The 22,297-nt window shown below is 45.8% G+C and overlaps 1 protein-coding gene across 7 annotated transcripts in view; it reads left to right on the top strand.

The window, feature by feature from the left end:
* ATXN7L1 (ataxin 7 like 1) overlaps window positions 1-22,297 on the top strand; it is a 278,155-nt gene that overhangs the window by 74,373 nt on the left and 181,485 nt on the right. For all 7 annotated transcript variants that reach the window (XM_007982511.3, XM_038004524.2, XM_073009235.1 and 4 more), the window contains one exon: window positions 14,229-14,333. In XM_007982511.3, the coding sequence (XP_007980702.1) occupies window positions 14,229-14,333 (105 nt within the window). The remainder of the gene's footprint in view (window positions 1-14,228; window positions 14,334-22,297) is intronic.

The following is a 22,297-nucleotide window of genomic DNA, read 5'->3' as shown; positions in this document are numbered from 1 at the left end:
CTTCTAGAAAGATGGGACCATCCAGAGATACCCAGCCTTGACCCCAGCAGTTTACACTATGAAGCCACTGGAATCACAGACACAAACCCCATAGAGACAGGTCATGCCTCTGAATCAGAAACTTCATTTAAACCAGGAAAAACAAAACTGTGTGAGCCGTGGGCAGCCCAGGAAGGGGAAGGCCCCACGCTGGAGCCAGGCTGCTGTGCTGGGTGCTGGAGGGAGCCTTCTGCCACCGGGAATTAAGGGCCTGGAGCTGCAGTTCCTCTGGACTGTGTGACCGGGCTGGTGGTGTTACAGAAAGGTGGGATCTTTGTTTTTCCTGGTAAGCGAGAGGCAGTTTGATGGCACTATGAAAAAGCTTCCTCAGGCATGCAGACCTTAAGTAAATAAAAGCACAAAAATAGATTTTTCAAACCGTGTCCTTCCAGAGCATAGTAGGATTTACTGGGAAATTGGATTGAATTTTCCCTGACTCACCTGACTGCTGAGTGGAGGAATTTAAAGGAAAGGTCTTTGTTTCCCCAGTGGTATCTGCTGAAACAGGGCCAACTGCAGGGCTTACGGCTCCTTATGGGTGACCTTTTAAAAGGCAGCTGGGGGTGTCTGAACAGCAGGCTGGGGAGTGGGGGCTGACGCTTACCTAGACCACCTTACCTCTGAACCCAGAGGTGAGAGATTGATTTTCCAACCTCTGCCCCATCCGCATATTATAGATCGGCTTCCTGAGGTATAGAGGCCACTGGGCAGCCCTCGGGAGAACAGAGTTGCTTTTCTAGTGCTGATGAAGGATTGGCCCTGAAGCATCCATACCTTGACTCGTTCCACTTGGGTATCAAGACTGCAATTTGCTAGATGGTTGGCCAAAAGCTAGGGTTTAGGGCATGACCACAGAGCACAAGGGAAGTTTTCTCTTGAGCCAGACTGTGCGGATTAAAATGCTAGAACATCATTAGCATCTTAGGAAGGTTTTCAGACACCAGGCTTTAAGTGACCCCAAACCTTCCCAGACCTAAATTTAATGCCGTGGGCCACATTCCGTAGAGTTTGGGTTCCTGCACAGAACTCTATTATGGATGAGAACCAGTGGTGTGCCAATACAGTGGCTCTCTGAAGAAATGTAAAAGCTTTGATTTGTAGTGTTTGCCAATGTTCAAGGTGTAACTACTCCCACTGTGCCAATTTCAAACTACCAATGTGAAGTCTCTAAATATGAAGTTGGGAAAAGATGTGCACAATTGGCTGTCATGAGCAGTTCCATTCGGCTCCAGCACACCGTTGAGCTCATGGACCTCCAACACATATATCCAAAGAGCTCACGAGTAGAGGTCATTCAGAGGGGCAAACTGAACCATGTGCCAGGTATACCCTCAGTACCCCTGCATGTACAGAACACTCTTTCCCCTTAGCTAACAGAATCTTTTAACTAGCAAGAAGTTCCATATTACCAGATTAATACCGGGATATATCAGTGGGTGTCTACTTTAGCAGTGATCACGATAGGACAATGATTGGCTAAGTTTAGGAGCTATCAGATTCCTTGAAGAGCTTGCTTAAAAGGCATCCTGCTCAACTCCACACCCCAGAGAATCTGATTTCCTAGATCTGAGATGGGATCTAGTCATCTGTATTTGGCAAGAAAGTTGCAGGTCGTATTCACACTTTGAGAAGCCCTCATCTACTGTTTGCTCACCCTGTGGCTTAGATGCCTGGAAGTTCAAAGTCTGGTGACTTTTAACAGTGATTTTATTCTTCATACTAACTGTTTTGCTCCAGAGAAACTTCATACTAACTGTTTTGCTCTGTGTTTTTTTAAGTCCCACCATGCAAAATCTGATTCTAAACAATAATATGTATTGACAGCATCCCAAATATCAGACATCAGACATGTGTTATCCCATATTATTCTGACAACTACCCTATTATTACCACCCCATTTTGCAGATGAGGAAACTGAGGCCCAGAGAAATTTCCCAAGGAGGTGGTACTAGAATTCAGGTTCAGGCCATCTGACTCCAGAACCTGCATTCTAAGCATAACACTGGGCTGCCTCTATAAAATAGTGTTCCTTTGAGGGTCTTTGGCTTTTTACTGAGCTAATTCAGGCTAAAATTCAGTTAAATTTCTTGAGCATTTAATTGAGTACCTGTAAGATGCTATCACTGGCATAAGTTATCTCATTTAATCCTAGCAGCAACCTTACAGGGGAGGTAAGACACTGTTTTCTGGAAGAGGAAAGGGAGATCCAGAGATGTTCTGTGCTTGCCCTGTATTGCACAGCCAGCTGGAGGCAGAGCAGGAATTTGTTGCTCATTCCACTACCCCACAGCTGCCCAGCTAAGTTTCCTGTGTGGTTCTTTAGTCTAAGGCAGCTTTGATTCATTGGTGCTTTTTTAAGCATTTGAGCACGTTTCTGGCAGTCTTCACTTTTGACTGATAAATGTCTGCGTCTGTATATAAAACAGTGTACGAATGGGAAAGACAGCCGTATCCACCACTATCTTTAAACACCAGACAGAGTGGGCTAAGTGCAGCACTAAGATGCAGAGGAGCATGCAAATACAGAGAAAGTGTTTGTTGTCTCTTCAGGAATTGAAGAAGGCTCCCTGAAGGAGGTTACATCAAGCTGGACCTTGAAGGATACATAGGATTTTGGCGAGTATGGAGGGAGGAGTCGGGAATGGGCAGCGGTGAGAGAGGATTTGGTGGAAACTGAAGCTGGGAACCCAGGGACTGGGGCCCAATCACAGGGCTTCATGAACCTTGCCAACAGTGTCCCTTTTTTCTTTGGCCCATAACTAGTTTCGTGCTTGACTTGTGATTAAGGACACTGTGATTTTTCTTCTCTACCTGATCGATCTTATTTTCCATTACCTTAAAACAACTTTTTGTAGCTCTTCTATGGGGGAGTTTTAATTCCTGGGCGCTTGTGCTTTAAGCCCCAGCATCTTCAAAGTGATCTTCCAGGCACAGGCTGCTGGCTTGAAGGGCCCGGATGTGCTGAGATGCCCCAGTGCTTCTTTCTGTTCCCTTAGAGCAAAGGTGTATTTCTGTCCCTTGGCAGCATTGGTGCAGTCGATAGCCAGTCCAGCTGGAGTGGTTCTGGCTCCCTTTATAAGCACCCATTCCTGGGAGAATGCCTTGGGATATCTGTCAGCAGCTTCGTGCAGTCTGGCTGTCCTGGTGGCTGGAATGCTTTGAACACCGATTCCCAGGGACATTACACGGTTCCTTTCCACTGTTTTCTGGCTCTCCCAAGTGGACACTGACCTCGATGGAGCCAAATGGCACATTTACCTCTGAGCTCTGGCAGCATCATTTGGACAATTATTGTAATCTTGAGGGACTTGTGGGGCTCCAGTAGCCTTGACTAAAGGCCTTCCATAGGGGGGAAAAAAGTCACAATTGCTTTGCCAGTTAGAAATCAATCACAGCCAGAGCCAACCTCTGCTTTCCTCTTGGAGACACTAATAAGTGCCACAGGATCAGAGGTCCCTCGCCCTAGACCCTCTGAATAGGAGCGCAGCATGGCCGGTAGGACCCATTAAGACCATCAGCCGTGGGATTGCCTGTCATTCCTGGACTCTAGTCTCAGGGATTCCAAGCAGTGTGTCTCTTCTTCATCCCTGAATCTTCAAGCAGAACACTGATATAACCCCCCAACCACTGAGCAGGGGTTGGTGTGTGCAACATGATGGGGGAATTTTCTGGAGTGGGCATTTTCTTGTGGTCTCCATCACATGTTCTGGGTGACATTTGTAGTAATAGCTTGATAGCTGAGGCCTGCTGTGATGCAGTCCCACTGGCAAAGGCCTCTCCTTGTGCCTTTACAAATGTCACGCTCCTGCACGTGCAAGGCACTTTAGGAGGGCTTCTTTATGGACTCTGCTTCCAGTGTAGTCCTGCAACATATCATCCAGGAAATCTCTCAGAATGCTGTGTTGGGACAGGTGGTGCATCTCTGTCTGTGGTAGAGGGATGCTGCTGCCTGGCGCCTCCTGAGGCCATTCAGTCCATTTCTAAATTAAAATCTCTAAACAGTAAAAGAAGACCTAGTGAGAACTGCTTTTCTCATCATTATTCTAGTCTTAGCAGAGCTATGAGAGCCCTCAGTACAGGGTTTTGGCTCCCACAGACAACTGATCATCCACCTCATTTCTTTGCCTGGGATTCCTGTCTTTTTTCATCCGAATAAAAGAAAAGCCTCTTATCATGTGAATCTCAAGAAGCAATATGGCGGACATCAAGTTCTTCAGTATACCTCAGGGTAGCTATTTTTTGATTCCAAAGTCTACTTAAGTGTCAGAGAGAAGGCTGAATTCAGTTGCCTAAAGGAGATCTTCAAGTAAGACTTCTACTTAGCTCCTACTGTGAATGGAACTATGATAGGGTGGGGAAGATGAAGATATGCCTGAGCCTAAGACAGGCAGAGGCCAAGGTGAGCGCTTTGCACAGTTATTCTCTTGGCTACCAAGGTCATCATGGTCTAGTCAGTCAGTGAGATCTCTGCCAGTTTGGGCTCAGATTGCCAATATGTGCCCTCAGTTAACCCCCTGCATGCTGACCCAGTGTCAGACAGTGCAGAGGTGGGACAGGAAGGGGAGGGAGAAGTCTTGATCTTCCAGGCCCAGGATCATACACAGTCTCGATGTCAATGGCAGCCAGAAGTCAGGAAGTAGAAAATGGGACCAGAGAGAGCATCCAAAAAACACCCAAACCCATCCCAAACACTGGTTCTGAAGGGGGGCCTTGTTGAGTGCAGAGTAGTTGTGTTTGCCATGGGGTGGGGGGAAGGAGCAGCTTTCATGCACTTGGCATGGTGGGCACAGGAATAGACCACTTCTCCACTGACGGCTCACCTGGAGCATGCGTTAGATTCTCTTAGTATTTATCTTCCAAGCAGCTCAAAGAGTGAATAAATAGAGACAATTATTGACCTCGTAATCTTAGATAGCAGCATGGATATTAGGGCAATTTATTATCATTTACTACTTCCTCTTTCGAGAGAAGAGAAAATGAACGAGTGTGGAAAATAAATCAACTTCTTGGGAACCTCAGCCTAGTTAACATATTACCATTGATTAAGCAGCTACCACGTGCCAGACTGTTTGGCTATGGAGATAGGAAGGGCGATAAGTTACAATTCCTGTCTTCCAGAAGATTCCCATCTGGTGAGAATCAGAGACATAAACCAGCCACTCTACGACAGCCTTAGGAAAGCTGCCAGGCTTTGCTGAGTGAGGGCGCACCAGGAGGGGAGAGAGAGGCTTCCCTGAGGAGGGGCCAGGTGAGTGGGAGAGATGCGAAGAAGGCCATGGATAATAACATGTTCTATTTTTTTATATCCGTTCTATGTGCCAGCCCCTTCACAAATAAATCATCTAATTCCAAGTGTGGAAACACAAGCTTTGAGAAGATTATAAGCCAAAAGCCAAATTTGAACTTGGGCTTCCAAACTCCAGGGCCCAGCAAGCAGGCACTGCATTTTTAAGGCCCATCTCTCATGGTTTTTGTTCTCAACTCTGGGAGAGACCTCAGGCCTATGGAAGCATCCTGGGGACCCAGTGTAGCCCCTTCACCTCCATACATCTTGAATGCTGGTCTTTAAAGGCTCTTCTCCTGAGGAAGTGGGACTGAGACTACCTTGTGTGGTCGTGTTTTGTTGGGTGGTTGGGGTTGGGGTCCAGAGGGGACATCCTGTTCATGCAGCCTAATGGGGAGCTTCCACGTGCCCCTTGTGTTTCTCAGCACCAACCTGCTACCAGTCCCAACTCTGGGCTCCAGCCAGGAAGGGGATGCCTTCTAGCCTAGCCATGGCAAGAAGAGGGCAGGAGCCATTTTAGCCACTGGTTTGCAAGAGAAGAAAAGCTTTGCTGCTGCTGCCTGCACACACCCGCCCGCTCACTCCCCTTGATGCTGGAGAGCTCACCGCTGCTGCTTGCTTTTCTAGTTTTCTTCCTTCATTTTCCTTTTACAGATTTCACTGATTTTGAATCTCTCACAGTTGAGCCCTGGGTTTCCAGAGATCTGAGAAACAAAGTGATCACATTTTCCTAGAGGGGAGCTCAACATTCTGCTGGGGAAGTGGGAGAATGTCGAGCCTGAGGTCATTTTTTCAAACCCCAACTTGTTTCATTCTATGAATTTAAGGAGATTTTTGAGTTGGGGAACAAATAAAATCATTCTGTCAGAGCAAAGGAGAAACATTTTTGTATATTGCCTTAAGCTTTCCATGCACCGTTAAGTGATTAAAATGCAACTGAAACTCTGATAGCAAAAGGAAAAATTAATAAATACAGTATAATAAGTGCATAAAGATTATTAGGGGAAAGGAAGACTCTTAGGACCAGCCATTCTGTGTCCAGATTTGCATCTGCTTGGAGTGAATCACATATCCTTGAACCACAGTTGCTGTTCTTCTCAGTAATTTGGCCTGTCTGTGTTCATGTAAGTAGAAGCCCACAGATCAAAACCACTGTCAGCAAGCAGCACAGCTTTTTGATAGTTTTCAGGGAAGTTCAGTAGCACCTGGTCCTCTGGCCACTGTCACACATTTATCACATCCATAGGTCCTACCAAGATCTGTGGGTCCAGTTACCTCCCAGTGAGCAGAGACTTACTTTTTTTTTTTTTTTTTTTTTTTTTTTTTGAGACGGAGTCTTGCTCTGTTGCCAGGCTGGAGTGCAGTGGCGTGATCTCTGTTCACTGCAACTTCTGCCTCAGGGTTCAAGCGATTCTCCTGACTCAGCCTCCCAAGTAGCTGGGACCACAGGCACGCGCCACCACACCCAGCTAATGTTTGTATTTTTAGTAGAGATGGGGTTTCACCATGTTGGCCAAGATGGTCTCGATCTCTTGACCTCATGATCCGCCCACCTTGGCTTCCCAAAGTTCTGGGATCATAGGCGTGAGCCACCACGCCCAACTGAGACTTACTTTTTAGGCAGAGTTCACATCTACCTTCCTGGAAAGAGCTTGGAATGTTTAAATTAACATAAATACAACCCCAATTTTTTTTCATTACAATACCTTTTAGAGTAAGTTAAAATGAAAAGCATAATGTTTAAATTATATAAAATTATGTTAACAGCTATAGCATTATAGCATATGCCATCTTGACATTTTTGTAATTCCTATAGCAACTGAGGTAGTTTCACAACCCTGAAATCTAAGGCCATTTTCAGGAGCTTTGTTATTTTTTCCAAGAAAGAAGAATTTAAAGTTGTCTGTTTTGCCGTCTTCTTTTTTCCCACCGTGGGATTCTCTATGGCGAGCGTAGATATCACTGATTGCCAATAGGCTGTCTGACTACCTTCAAAGCAGTGTCTGCTTCTTGGAGCTTCTCTGTACATCTGGTGCTTCACCTGAAATTCCTGCTTGCAAAAGGGAGGAATCAAGCCTTATTTAGTCTCTCTTAAGGTTTTCATCATTTGAGCTCTCACCAGTTGTTGCTTCATAATGTCAAAGTCTCGAGCCTTGGAAGGTATCCAGGGGCAAATTCAAAGGCACGCAGCATCTAGCTTGATCCTGAATCCACAAAACCAGCTGTCTTCCCATCTTAGAAACAAGTCCTATATAAATAGAGAATTGGAGATGTCACCCTGCCTTTTCCTTAACTGTAACCATTTTCAAAAGTGAATATTGGATATAAACTAAAGTTTATAAACACATGACTTTGCTTGTCAAAAGTGTTCTCTCTAGAAGGCTGTTTATCTGGAATAAAACGCTGCTCCCATGCTGCCAGTTTCTTTTTCAGTGTTGACTTCAGAAGCACTTTACCAACTACACTGGGAAGTCAGTTAGTACTTTACTTTTGTAGGAACCATTCTATTGTCCCAAACTTTGTGTCTTCTTACATCACAACTGAGTTCTGTTCCATCCCTCCCTCCTCTGCCACTTGGGGGTATGGGAGGCAGATTTCAGGGGGAGGAAGGCTGTGAGAGTGGACAGAGGCCTGGGAGAACCTCACTGCTATTGGGAAGCAGGCAGAGTGCCAGACCAAGCTGATAACGTGAATGTGACGGACTCTGCCGTGAATGGAAATTGTACCAGAAATTCAGGAAGGGAAGTGGAGGGCTGCTTGCTCAAAACAGAGGCACTTAGAAGAGCGTGATAAATTTATAAGCAGCACTGGTTTCATGCTACAAGCCTGATCTGTGAGTAATCTCTTGAATAACGTTTAATGAGTAAGCATTAAGTCGATAGACATTGGAAAGAATCCAGTAATCTAATTCCCCATCCCCCACCCCGCCTATGACAATTTATAGCCTCTGTGTGCTCATTTGACACAGGAAGTGATCAACTTGTTTACCTGGCTTTGTTGGGCATAAGTTCTTAGGTCAATAATTGATGCTGTAACCGTAATTTTAAATTAATATAATATTTCCATTTCAGTTCATAAAACCTGTCTGCATCCCAGTATGGTAGATGATGAATATAATTTTCTCCATTTTATAGCTGGAGAAATCGAGCCAGGAAACAGTGATGCTAGAAGGGGACACTAGTCAGTGAAGTGCTGGTAAATGTTTTAACAACCAGCTCTCTGAGGGAAGAAGTCCTGGTTTGTAGTGGATGCCGATTTCCATCATGTAAATACTCCCACCTTGGCTGATTCAAACTGTCAACATGGCATCACTGAATGCAGAGTGGGGAAGAATTGCACATAGTCAGCTCTTGTGAGCTGGTACTAGCTGGCTGCAGCATAATGGCACCAATGATTCAGTTTCTGGCTTCAGGCTCTTGGATGACCACTGAGGACCAGCTCAGACCACTTTAAATCCCAACTTAACTCTCAGACTCTGCTCAGCCTCGAACTACATTGCCCTGAAGATTATTTTTCAAACTTTGAGTTGTAACCCGTTAAACAGTCGTGAAATTAATTTAGGGAGCCGAATGAGCATTTTTAAAATGAGATAGAATAGAATAAAACAAAAACAAATGAATAGAACAGAACAGAAAATATCAGCGTGTACACCACATGTTTCAATGATAGATGATGGATGGATGGATGGATGGATGGATGGATAGGTGGATGGATGGGTGGGGTGGGTGGGTGGATGGATGGGTAGATGGGTGGATGAGTGGGGTGGGTGGGTGGATGGAAAGATGAATAGACAGATGGATGAATACATGTCTATAGTGGGTTGGGGTCAAAAACTAAAAATATTGACCCAGAAGCAAATGTACCTCTGTTTTCTCATCCAAAAAATGGAGTTAGTGGAGTTGCTTCCTCCCTGCCTGTGATCAGGCCAGGGGGTAACCAGATCACTCTGTGATAATGCTGTCATGGTGCTAGCACTCTAATCCACAGTTGATCCATTTGTGGTGACCAAACAAGGCAAAGCAGACAGGTCTGGCTTTGTCTCTTTGGGAGATGGTTGTACGTTGTGTTTGGACAAAGTTCCATCTTCATGGGGCACATGTTTTCTTGGCATTCGGCCACAGCCTAGAGAAGCCTCTCAGTGGCTCTCAGCCTTCCTCTGTCCACATGTATACACATGTATGCATACATACACATGAAGTTCTGCAGTCAGAGGGATCAGCCTTCCTAGGTCTGCTGTGAAATGTCATGGGGGAGAGTCCTTTGGAGCAAGGACTCTCCATTGGAGGGAACTAGTGAATTTTTGAAAATAAGAGAGGTAATGATGAAAGCTTTCTCCACACTCTCTCCTGAGTCCCTCCTGGAAAAAGGTACAAGGCCAAGCAGTGTTTAGGAGCCATCACAGCAACCCCATGAAGCAGAGACCGTTAGCCATTTTCAGAGATGAGGACACTCACCCTAGGAAAGGTTCAGCAAGGAGCCCTGTGCTCCCAACCTCACCTCTGACCCCAGGCCGGTGCCCAGGCCAACAGCCCCTTCAGAGGACAGCCTGTTAGTCATCCAGGAAACCCTTCCAGACTGGTTTTCTCATCTGTGAAATGGGATATTGTTCTACGTAAGCAGCATTTTGCTGAGAAAAGAGAAATGGCTTTAGAGTCAGAATATCTGGGAATCTCATGCTACTTTTTACAAATAACTGCCGTGAGATCGCAAGCAAATACTTTACTATAGTCGCCTTGCCTGGAAAGTGGAGATGTTGACAGTTTCGCAGGTCCATTATGAAGATTAACTAAGATAACATTATCACATCACAAATCTGGAGAGGTATATATATTAACATGTCAACAGTGGTTATCACTAAGTGGTGGCATTACAGGTGGTTTCACTCTTCACTTTTTTGCCTGTTTTTAATTCAGTGGTGCACCAGTAAATATTTAACAAAAGAAAAACAAAAAGCCTGATGTGTAGTGTTTGCCCATGTCCTTGGTGTAAATACTTCCACCATAGCTGATTTCAAGCTACCGCCATGACGACACTAAACGTGAAATTGGGAAGTGACATGTGTGATTGGCTCTCACAAGCTGGCACCAGTCCACTTCAGCTCACCACTGTTTTTAACTATGCACTGAATGTTTTGCTTGGGGGTAAATTAGAGAGAGAGAGAAGGAAAGATAATTAATTAGTAGAGTACCTAGCATTATGCCTGGCATTAGTCCTCCTCTCTCCCTGCCCTCCCTCCCCGCTTTGTCCCCCAGCCCACATTGCTCTAATGGAACAGCACACTGCCTGTGAACACCTAGCCGTGTGAAGTGGTGGTCTTCCTGGGAGCCAGCTACCTGTCTTTGCTTCCCATCAGCAGGGCCCTCAGGACCTGGGCAGCCTGTAGAGGATATCCTAAGGTTGACTCACTGAGGAATAATCAAGCAGACTCCCAGGTCCTCTCACTTTCCGCAGGAGACATGCTCAGAGCAGACACTACAAGGTTGATGCTGCCCTCGAGGGAAACTAGGAAAAGTCTCAATGAGTGAAAAGCCTGGAGGGGAACATACCCCCAGGTGGCCACAGTCTCTAAGGAGCCCAACCTTTACCTTCCACTCACTGACACAACAGATGTGTGTGAGTGTGGGGGTGGGGGAGATGGGATGGGCTCCGCAGGTCTCTGGAGGAATACAGAAGAATGGGGCATCAGTGGCAGCCTGACAGGCCCTGACAGGTCACCCAGCATATGGCCTGTCATTCTGGCACAAGAGTAGATGTTCAAGAAATTTTTGTTAATGCTTGGTTTGGTTTGTTGTTGTTGTTGTTTTAATTTTTAATGATCACCTTATATTCCTTCATAGCCTGACCTGCTGCAGAAAGGATGTCAGGCAGCCAAATAAATGCTTATTGAATAAATAAATAAGTTGTAGCCCTTACCAGCTCCTGGTTTTGCCTGTTCCTGGATATAAGCTGTGACTTTAAGTCAAAATGAGATGCAGAGTATTAATAAAGTTTTCTGGTAATGGTATTTTTCTTTAATGTCTTCCAGCTTTTCTGTATTTTTTCAAATGTATCTTCGGAAAACTTGGATCCCTTTTGTTTTATTTAAAAAAAGAAAAAAAAAAGAATTTATGTTACACAAATAACCTGTAAATTAAAAGCAAAACAGGAGTTGTGTCAACAGTTAAGGCCCAAGAAGGGTCATCTCCGCAGCTCTAAGGCTCTGAACTGAGGGTCCCACCTGCCCACAGGGTGTTGGCTGGGCCCAGCATCGGGCTCTTGTCTCAGCCTCTCTTCCCACAGGCCTCCCGCCTACGAGGCCCTGATTAATAACGCTCCCCTCCAGGAACTCCCAGAAGACAGTGCATGCCAGTCTTAGAAGTGGCAGTGGCGAGAGATGAGGGGGATGACAGGCCACGCCCTTTAAAATGCAGTTGGGCATGTGTCCTGGCCACCCTCCATGAGGCAAGCAGCCACCTCAGGCACCTGAAACCTGGGGAGGCCACTACAGTGTGAGTCATCTGCCTCCAGACAGGTCAGTCTACTCTTTCAGTCACAGGCTTCCTTCAGGGCAAGTGGAGGCCTCACCGCCTGCCTATGATAAACCTGCCAGTTCCATTTCCCTTGAAGCAGCAGGGCTGCTCTGGGAAGGGAGCATAGAGCCTGGGGCCTCCCTTAGGTGTTTGTTGGGTTTGAACCTTCCCCTCCTCTGGCCTAGGATCGCAGTTGAGGGAACCATCCTGTTTGAGGGGTTTCATTAAAGACACAGGCTGAATCTAGCAGATGAGGGCTTGTGGGGGTTCTCAACCTGAGGAGGTTTAATTCCTCCATCACCCCCACCAGTATTCATGGCTGCCCTCTCAAAGCCAGTCAGCTAAGAGGAGTCAGGGCGGAGGTGCCCGCCAGAGCCCTGTCTCCACCCGGTGGTGCACAAGATGTAACCACGGGTTTCCTATAACTGGACTGTTTTTTTTGTTTTGGTTTGTTTTTTTTGTCAGATAGATAGATAGATAGATAGATAGATAGATAGATAGATAAATTTTTTTCTTTTTCTTTTTGAGACAGGGTCTCACTCTGTTGCCCAGGCTGGAGTGCAGTGGTGTGATCATGGCTCACTGCAGCCTTGATCTCTTGGACTCAAGCAACGCTCCTACCTTAGCCCCCTGAGTAGCTGGAACTACAGGCACAAGCCACCTCACCCGGCTGATTTTTGTACATTTTTCATAGAGATGGGGTCTCACTTTGTTTCCCAGACTGGTCTTGATTGTCCTGCCTCCCAAAGTGCTGGGATTACAGGTGTAAGCCACCACACCCAGATGAGATACGATTCACATACCCTACAGTTCACCATTTAAAGTGTACAGTTCAGTGGGTTTTAGTCTGTTCTCAGAGTTGTGTGACCGTCATCACTATCGATCTTAGAACATTTTCATTGACCCAAAAAGAAACTCTATACCTGTTAGCAATCACCCTCGAATTCCTCCAGGCCCCCCAACCCAAGGCAAGCACTTACCTCCTTTTTGTCTCTATAGATTCGCCTATTCTGGACATTTCATATAAATGGGGTCATTCAATATGTGACCTTTTGTATCTGCCTCTTGTCATTTAGCCTAATATTTTCTAGGTTTATCCACATTGTAGCCCAGATCAGTACTTACTGCTTTCACTGGATAGATAATGTTCTGTGGTATTTTGTTTATCTACTTGTCAAGTGGTGGGTGTTTGGGTTGTATCCACTTTTTGGCTATTCTGAGTAATGCTGCTGTGAACATCCATGTACATATGTGTTCATTGGCTTGGAGGTATTGCCACATAACTGATCTTTTGACAGTATGCACCTGATCGCCTCACTTCTTTGCTTAAAAAGCCCCAGTACTTCCCATTGTTCTTAAAGTCAGAGTCAAAATCCTCACCTGGGCATGGAAGGTTCATGGCTTCTGGGCCTGGCCAGCCTCACCCTGCTGTTTCCCCTGTTCTGTTCCAGCCAAGAGGCCCCAAGGCTCCCTCCATGCACAGAATCTCCTTCCTTGGCTTCATCTTCAAACTTTCCGCCTTCCCCCTGCCTGGCCTTTTGCTTCCCTAACTTCTACTCATCCTGGAGTCTCAGATGACCTGCCCCCTCCTCAGGGAAGCATTCTCCACTGCCTCACACTAGGTTAGGGCCCACCTGCCGCACACTCCCAGGGGACCCCCTGCATCTCCTCCATAGCCCCTAACACAGCTGCAGGCAATGATGACTCGTGTGGTGGTCTGCCTGATGCTTCTCTCTTCTGCTACCTTAAGCTCCAGGAGAGCAGAGAACTCATTCTTGTTCCCCAGTTTCCCCCAGCACCTAGCACATTGCCTGGCACATTCAGGCGCTCAGTAAATATTTATTGAATGAATAATGGGTAATGATGGCAACAAATGAGCCACTTGTTCAGCGGACTCCTTCAGCCTTAGTATGTCCCTCAGGTGATGGAGAAACCCAGGCACTGCCGAGGCCAAATGACTTCTCCTTCTGTCCCCAGCCAGACACCCTCTCACTTCCCTGAAGTACCGCTGCTTACGCAGGAATGGGTTTGGAGGAGTTCCTCCCAGCCTGAGATATATAGAGCCTCAGTGAATCCCAGCTAACATGTGGGTTCTCTCAGGACAGGGTGATTCCCATAGCATGTGACTCAGAGCAGCCCCTCAGCGCCACAGACTGAATCAGAAGCAGCCGCAGTCCATTTCCAGGGGAGAAATGAGGAGGGATTCTCTGACGCAATTGCTTCTCTGAGAGGCGGGGAGCTGCCTTATGACAAACCGAATTCCCTTTAGTAAAGATTATTGCCTTTCTGCGTGTTGTGTTTGAAAAACTGTCCTTGAAGAAATTCCAAGAGGAAACTGTACACCTTCTGAGACTTAATTGCTTTTTCAAAAAACACTGTTTTCATTTCCCCCACAGATATGCACTTATTTGGCCATTACCCAGCACATGACGACTTCTATCTCGTAGTGTGCAGTGCCTGTAACCAGGTCGTCAAGCCACAGGTTTTCCAGTCGCACTGCGGTAAGTGGACACCTGCACCGTCACATCTGCAGCTGCCGCCCTGGGGACAGTCGCCTTCCCCTGGGCTCCCCGACAGGGTCTGGCCGTGTCTTGTCTTAGCCTGAGGCTGTGGCTAAAGTCTTCCTGGGCTGCTGCCTCTGTTTGCAGGCTGTTTTAGGAGCTGTAGTCCTTCTGCTGAAATGCTCAGTCCTGTCAGAACAAATGAGAGAAAACCTGCAACTTGTCTTGGTCGATGGGACTAGACTGAAGCCATCTGCCCAGCCTGGCGATGGCCTCTGCAGGTGACCAGGGGGAGGGGAGAGCTGCTTAAGGAGTCGCTCCTGCAGCCAGACATTTTCTCCCCCTGAAAGAGGGCCAGGAGAGAGTCTCCCCAGCCTTAACACAAAAGAGGGCTGGGGCCAAGTGCAGCCCAGTGTGTGGACCATTGGGGTGCTGCCCCAAGGAAATGGTGCATCAGTAAAACCTTACATTCCAATTCACCTTTCTCAAGAATCCCCCTTGTTTAAAAAAAAAAAAAAAAAAAAAAAAAAAAATCCCAGGTGAGGTTGGGAACTGCTTTCTGTCTGTATCTTGATATCCTTGATGTAATAAATTCCTTCAGTTGGTCATCAACAAACCATGTAGCTGCCATGGACAGATAAAGTTCGTGTGGCTGCTCCCCTCAGGGATGAATAAACAGCCATTTGGCCTTAGACTACAAGTCACTTAACCTCTCTGGGTGGAAGTTTCCTTATCTGTAGCAGGGAATTGGATCTGACAATCTCCAAAGCTATAATATGCTGTGAGTCCAGCACAGCATCTCCTAATCTTTTTATTTAAGCTGTATTCCCTTTCGATGAACATAAAATCTGAATGCGCTCCTTACCATTAAGGTTTCAAAGTACATTCTATTGTGCCTAAAAAAAGTCAAAGCACGTATAATATTGAATATGCTTTTGCAGATTACACACATTTCCCCTTTCTTGCACCCTGAATTTCTGACTTTTCCCCACCTCTTCAGTTATCATTATTCTATAATAAAATAAAAGGAAGTTGAGCTTATCCAAGCTCTTTAACAGTCTCTCTCTATACTAATTATCAACTGCAAACACGTGTATATGTAGGTATATGATATATACATATCTACATATATATAATCTGTATCTGTGTATATATTGTAGGTATAGTTTGTGTTTATAATCTGTAGAATTCAGGCTTAAGGAGCACCCCTGGGAGTGAGTCCAGGACTTTCAAACCAGCACAAGGCAAAGAAAGGGCCCTAGAAAGTGCTATATGAGGAGCTTTGGTCAGAGGCCAAGTCTTCTGCCCCTCCCTGCAGCCAGCACTGTGTCCTCAGGCTACTTGCTTGATGTCTCAGGGCTTTGGTTTCCTTGTCCCTACCATGGGAAGATGACTTCTGTGGGTGCGTCCAGCTCTGACATGTTCATTCTGGCAGACTGAGCAGGAAAGGAGCAAGTTGTGTGCCTGGCACAAGTCGACCTTCTTGCTCAGTGCTCTGTACCAAATGACCCTCTCCACTGCCTGGAAGAGAGAAAGGGTTAAACCTCTCCAAAGAGAAACTGTCAGAGCCTGGTGGCAGTGCCACCAGCTGAGATGACAGGTGGAGAATCCAAAGAAGAGCCATGGCAAGAAGGTCTCACCCAGCCAGTGGTTCAGTGACCAGGCATAGAACTTCCGTGACCAGTGCTTCTGTGTGTCTTGTGAGAACACAGAGGCTACATCATCCTGAATATGATTTTCATTCACTCAGTTCACAAGGATGTGCAGCTATTATAGGCATGGAATAGGGGCTTGCATTCTATTGTAAGCCTTCAAAACCTTCACTGGGGCTGGGTGCAGTGGCTTACGCTTATAATCCCAGCACTTTGGGAGGCCAAGGCAGGAGGATCACTTGGGGACAAGAGTTTGAGACCAGCCTGGGAAGCATAGTGAGACCCCATCTCTAAAAAAAAAAAAATTTAGCCAGGTTTGGTGGCATACCTGTAAGTCTCAGCTACTGGAGAAGCAGAGGGGTAGAACTGCTTGAGCCCAGCAGTTCGAGGTTGCTGTGAGCTATAATCGTGCCACTGTACTCCATCCTGGGCAACAGAGCAAGACCCTTTCTCAAGACAAACAAACAAAAAAGCAAACAAACAAAAACCTTCACTGAGAACTTAATTCACTGGAGTCTTTGATGGAAGGATCCTGAAAGGGACCCAAAACATGGGACCCCAGTGTCCCCTGCAGAATTCTGCCCAGGGGAAAGGTCCCAGATTGCCAAGGGAGGAGGCTCTGAGGCTTGGTAGAGCTGATACACCTGCCTCCTGCCACCCTGGGGCTCTTGGCATAAGAGCCAAGAGTCAGCTTAGGGGACAGCCTGTGGTTTTGGGAGCTCTGAGCAATGTAGTAAATCAGTTTGGGGGTTTGGGGTTACTGATCTCATCTCTCAAAGCCTAGTCTCCATTAAACTTCTTGCTGAACCAGCTGACAAAAAACAATGGAGACATGACCACAACTCAGCAAACTGAGGCACCGAGGCCTCCCTCAGCTCTAGGTGTGTGTCCTAGTACAAAGACAAACTTACATTTATCAAGACCAGGAGAGAGTGCAAAGCAGAGGTTAGAATCATTGCAACTCTTTGTGGGGAGTACTTTTTAGTGTCCCTAAAAATTCCTGCGATAGCTTCATGATTGTCTAAGTCAGTTCAGGCTGCTATAACAGTATCATAGACTGGGTGGCTTATACACAGCAGATATGTATTTTTTTCACAGTTCTGGAGGGTAGAAGTCTGAGGTCAGGATGCCAACAAGGTCAGATTCTGGTGAGGACTGTCCTCGAGGTTGCAGACTCCCAACTTCTCACCGTGTCCTCACATGGTGGAAAGAGAACAAGAGTTCTCTGAGGTCTCTTTTATATGGGCACTAATCCCATTAATGAGGGCTCCATCCTTATGACCTAATTATCTCCAAAGGCCCCACCTCCTCATACCATCACATTGCAGGTAGGATTTCAACATAGGAATTTGTGGGGGACACAAACATTCAGTCCATAGCAACATTCAGTCTAGTCTTTTCTTTTTTCTTTTTCTTTTTTCTTTCTTGTTTTCTTTTTCTCTTTCCTTGTAGGACTGGCCTTGCTATTTTCCACAAGTTAATAAGAATGCCATTGTGCTGAGTGCCAGACACTGTGCCAAGTGCTTTCCATATCTGTTTTTCGTTTTCTTTTGTTTTGTTTTTTGGGGTTTGTTTTTTTTTTTTTTTTTTTTTTTGAGTCAGACTGTCATCCAGACTGGAGTGCAGTGGTATAATCTCAGCTCACTGCAACCTCCGCCTCCCCAGTTCAAGCAATTCTCCTGCCTCAGCCTCCCGAGTAGCTCGGACCACAGGTGCCCGCCACCACACTTGGCTAATTTTTGTATTTTTAGTAAAGATAGGGTTTCGCCTTGTTGACCAGGCTAGTCTTGAACTCCTGACTTCAGGTGATCCACCTACCTTGGCCTCCCAAAGTGCTGGGATTATAGGCATGAGCCATCGCGCCCAGCCTCCATCTCTTTGAGCATGTAATCCTTTCAACAGCCCTGTGACGTGGGTGTTAATATTATACCCATTTTGTAATTGAGGAAGCTAAGGCTTAGGAGGTCAGTGCTTTGCCCGAGGTCTGGAAGCTAGGTGGGTGTTGGCCTCATTTGGGGCACAGGCCAACACCCTGTGGTTTAACTGTAGAACTTTCTTTCAAATGAAATCTTATATAGAACCCCAATCTATAAATATATATGGAAGCAGAACTGTTGAGGTTGAAGTTAGGGCAGGGGTCTAAGCCCCATGGATGCAGCCTTCTCCTGACTTTTTTCACCTGCCACCTGCCAGGGCTCCACAGAACATTATTTGAACTTTGTTGATGTAGAGGAGAGAACATGGGCTTTGGAATGAGACAAAGCAATTCAAGACTCCCTCACTAACTGTGCGACTTTGGGCAGGTTACCTCATCCCTCTTCACCTCCATTTCTTCATCTGTAAAATGGGTACCCTGCCTGCCTCAGGGAGTTGTTGGGATGATGTGACTGATGTGAGGCTTAAGGTTCATTTTCTCCTCCCTTCTCTGCATGATGTCTTTCCCCATCGCCCCCAGCTGGATGCAATTCTTCCTGCTGAACATCCACAAAACTCTGTTCTTCTGTGACACTTCGCCTCCTGCCATGCTGTCATCTGTGCCACCTCCTGCTTCTCCCATGCCGTCATCTGTGGCCTGATTCAGATTCTAGGATTCTTTCCCAAGCAAGGATATACCTTTTCAGTTCTGTGCTCTCAGTGTTCAGAAAGTGGACTCATGATGGGTGCATGGCAGTGCTCAAGATCTTGGTATACTAGTCATTTAACTTAAATTGAAAAAAGTGTGTGTGTTGTGTGTTTAGCCAGTCAGTTATAGAGACTTCAGAAATTTGTGGTTAAAGGAAAACTCTTTCTTACTCAACACTTCTGATACCAAATTGTGAGTTTTCCATACCAAGGGGATTCTCTGCAGGTACCAATTCAGTGTCCTACGATTTAATTCAGTTCCAACAATAACTACCTGTAGCTGGGGCCGGGCGCAGTGGCTTATGCCTGTAATCCCAACATTTTGGGAGGCCAAGGGGGGATGGTTGCTTGAGCCCAAGAGTTCAAGACCATTCTGGGGAACATGGTGAAACCCCATCTCTACAAAAAATTTTAAAAATTAGCCGGGCGTGTTGGCATGTGCCTGCTGTCCCATCTACTCAGGATGCCGAGGTAGGAGAATCACTTGAACCCAGGAGGTTGAGATTGCGGTGAGCTGTGATGGTGCCACTGCACTCTACCCTGGGTAACAGAGTGAGACCCTGTCTCAAAAAAATGCGAACCAAAAATCACTACCCAGAGTTAGCACAGACCCCACAGATTAAAGGCTCAGTCCCACAAAACTGTACCCCCACTTCAGATGCCAATCACAAGTAATAGGTCCCCAGGTTACCCACATTTCTGTCTGACTTGGCTATAAATTAGGTGTCTCCACACCCCTTCTCAGGTTCAATAATTGGCTATAACAACTCACAGAACTCAAGGAAACACTTTACTAATGTTTACTGGTTTATTTCTATTATAAAGGATATAAGTGAACAGTCAGAGATAATAGGGTGAGGTCTGGAAGAGTCCTAAGTGCAGGAGCGTCTGTCTCTGTGTGGAGCTGGGGTTCACCACCCTCCCAGCATGTGGATGTGTGTAGCAATCTGGAATCTCTTTCAACCCCATCCTTTAGGGTTTTTGGAGGTTCCATGCATGGTTGATTAAATCATTGGCCATTGATGATTGACTCAGTCTCCAATTGGTCTTTCTGGTGACCAGCCCCCAGGCTGAAACTGCCTATGTACCCCAGCCACCAGTCATCTCATTAGCATAAAAAGACACTCCAGAGATCCCAAGGGTCTGAGAAGCTCTTGTGTCAGGAAACTGAGGACTAAGACCAAATATAATGAAAGATATTCCTATCACCCCTGTCACTCAGGAAATTACAAGGGTTTTAGGAGCTCTGTGCCGGGAACTGGGGATAAAGACCAAATACATATTTGTTATTATATCATAATATCACAGTACCAGTGTGAAAAACAGAAAGTCGTAGTGGAAAAGTCATGAATTCTGGCGTCAAACAGAGGCAGGTTAGAATCCTAACATTTACGAGCTATTTGACCTTGAGCTAATTATATGACTTTCGGAGCCTTCTTTTCTTCTATAAAATAAGGATGGCAATTCCTGCTTTACAGAGTTCCTGTGAAGAACACAAAAAAAGGTTGTATCATTTTCTGGCACATGGTAAGGGAATAAAGAAAGGATTGTCAATAAATTGTGGCTATTTTTTATTAAGTTGAATGTTTCTTATGAAAAATGGGAAAACCAATTCAGTCAAGTGCTTCCTGCCTTCGTTTCTTGCCCTGTCTCAGAGGACGTGCACGCTGAGGTCAGCCCACAGACTTTCGCCTGTGATTCATCTTTTGCTTCCCACACTCTTGAAGGCAAGAAATGCCGGCCTGAATATGATTACATTTGCTAGGAGTCCTGAGGGCTTGGCTTGGCAAATATTGGTTTACATTCACATTAGGCCCCTATGGCAGCTCTTTTAGAAATGCTGTGAAGCTCCAGTACCTCTCTGGGTTCCCTGCCAAGGTCCATCCAGCCTGTGCCATAGTGTCCTACAGGGGTAACATGGAGCCCCCCACCCAGGGCTGGCCACAATCCTTCTGCTCCTGATCGTGTGCCCCATGCTGGCATCCCTGATTTAGAAAGCAGGTGCAGCTACTTCTGGGGAGACCTTTTGCTTGGCATGGATGTAGAGTGCTCTGGGAACCACATTCTGTGTCACTCCATTAGGGATGACTTCCTCGGGTCTGTTTCCTAAATCTGTACCAACAGCCTTTTAGACACTTTTTAAACTTCTACCCAGGAGATCTAGGATTTCGAGAGATGAGTTTGTTTCTAAAGTCCCTTGGGTGAATGGATAATGTTATTTAGGAATAGCTGTAGAAAGGGGGAAACAGAAACATGAAGCCTTACCTTGGGAGTCCCAGTTCCACTCTGCAGGCATCTCTGTCCTTTGTAGCTGTCCATCCCAATTTGTGGCTTGATGCATTGACATGGCGTGTGAGCGTAGTGGTTGAGCGTAACCTCTCTAGGATCCATCTGTTAGATTAAAATTCCAGCTCTAGGCCAGGCGCAGTGGCTCACATCTGTAATCCCAGCGCTTTGGGAGGCCAAGATGGGCAGATCACCCTGAATTCGGGGATTCAAGACCAGGCTAGGCAACATGGCGAAACTCCGTCTTTACCCAAAATACAAAAATATTAGCCAGGCGTAGTGTTGTGCTCTAGCTACTTGGGAGGCTGAGGTGGGAGGATTGCTTGAGCCTGGGAGATAGAGGTTGCAGTGAGCTGAGATTGTGCCACTGCACTTCAACCTGGACAATGGAGCAAGACCCTCCCTATCTCAAAAAGTAAAAATAAAAAAATTCCAGCTCTACAACTTATTCCCCGTGTGCCCCGGGCAGGTTACTTTGCATCTGTGTTTCCATTTCTGTATTAAAATGGAAATAATAGTTTATCTCATAAAGTTTCATGTTGATTAAAGGAACTTTTATGTGGAAAGCACAGTTGTACAACAAAGTTTACTTTAAAAAAAAGAGTTTCACAACTATTAACTGAGGGATAAGCTACAGAGATTTGTAATGAAATCTTGTCCAGTGTTTCCACTTGTGATTACTATGGAAAGGAAGATGTTTGTGGCTCTTCCTCTTGTCAGAGCTGTGGTAGGTCCTTACCTCAGCCCAGAGAGAATCCAGGGACAGGGCAGGGGATGCTCTGTGTGTGTGTGTACACAGGCATGTATGTAAGATGAAAACAGGGAGGTGCAAGGTGCCTATACTGGAAAAAAATTGTTTATTACTTTTTAGTAATTGTGTATTTTCAGTCAATTTGGACTATTGTAATTAAAGAAAATAATAATAGGTAGACCCAGGTTTTAGTTTTGTAATTGGGAGTTTGTAATTTATGGTGAGTTGTCTAATTTGCCTAAATGAAAGAAGTAGGATTTTTGGGGGGGTCCTTATCTTCTAATATAGTAACATAACTATATTAGATAACTAATATAACGTAACTACCTACAATAAAGCAGGGTTTCTCAGCAGGGGCACTATGGACATTTTGGGCTGAATAATTCTTTGCTGTGGGGCTCATCCTGTGTCTTACTATAGGATGTTGAGTGGCTTCTCTGACCTCTACCTACTGAATAGCAATAGCAGTCCCCACCCCACTCCTAATCTTGACAACCAAAACCATCTTGGGACATTGCCAATATCCCCTAGGGTGCAAAATCGCCCCCAGTTGGGAACTACTGCCATAAAATATAACATGCCCCCATTTGTTATACTGTATTTCATGCTTTTCTGTATTTAAGTTTTTTATCCAAGTGAAATATATATTTATG

The sequence above is a fragment of the Chlorocebus sabaeus genome, chromosome 21 (assembly GCF_047675955.1).
Source record: "Chlorocebus sabaeus isolate Y175 chromosome 21, mChlSab1.0.hap1, whole genome shotgun sequence".
In the NCBI taxonomy this organism is placed as follows: Eukaryota; Metazoa; Chordata; class Mammalia; order Primates; family Cercopithecidae; genus Chlorocebus; species Chlorocebus sabaeus.
This window is presented reverse-complemented; position numbering and strand designations above follow the sequence as displayed.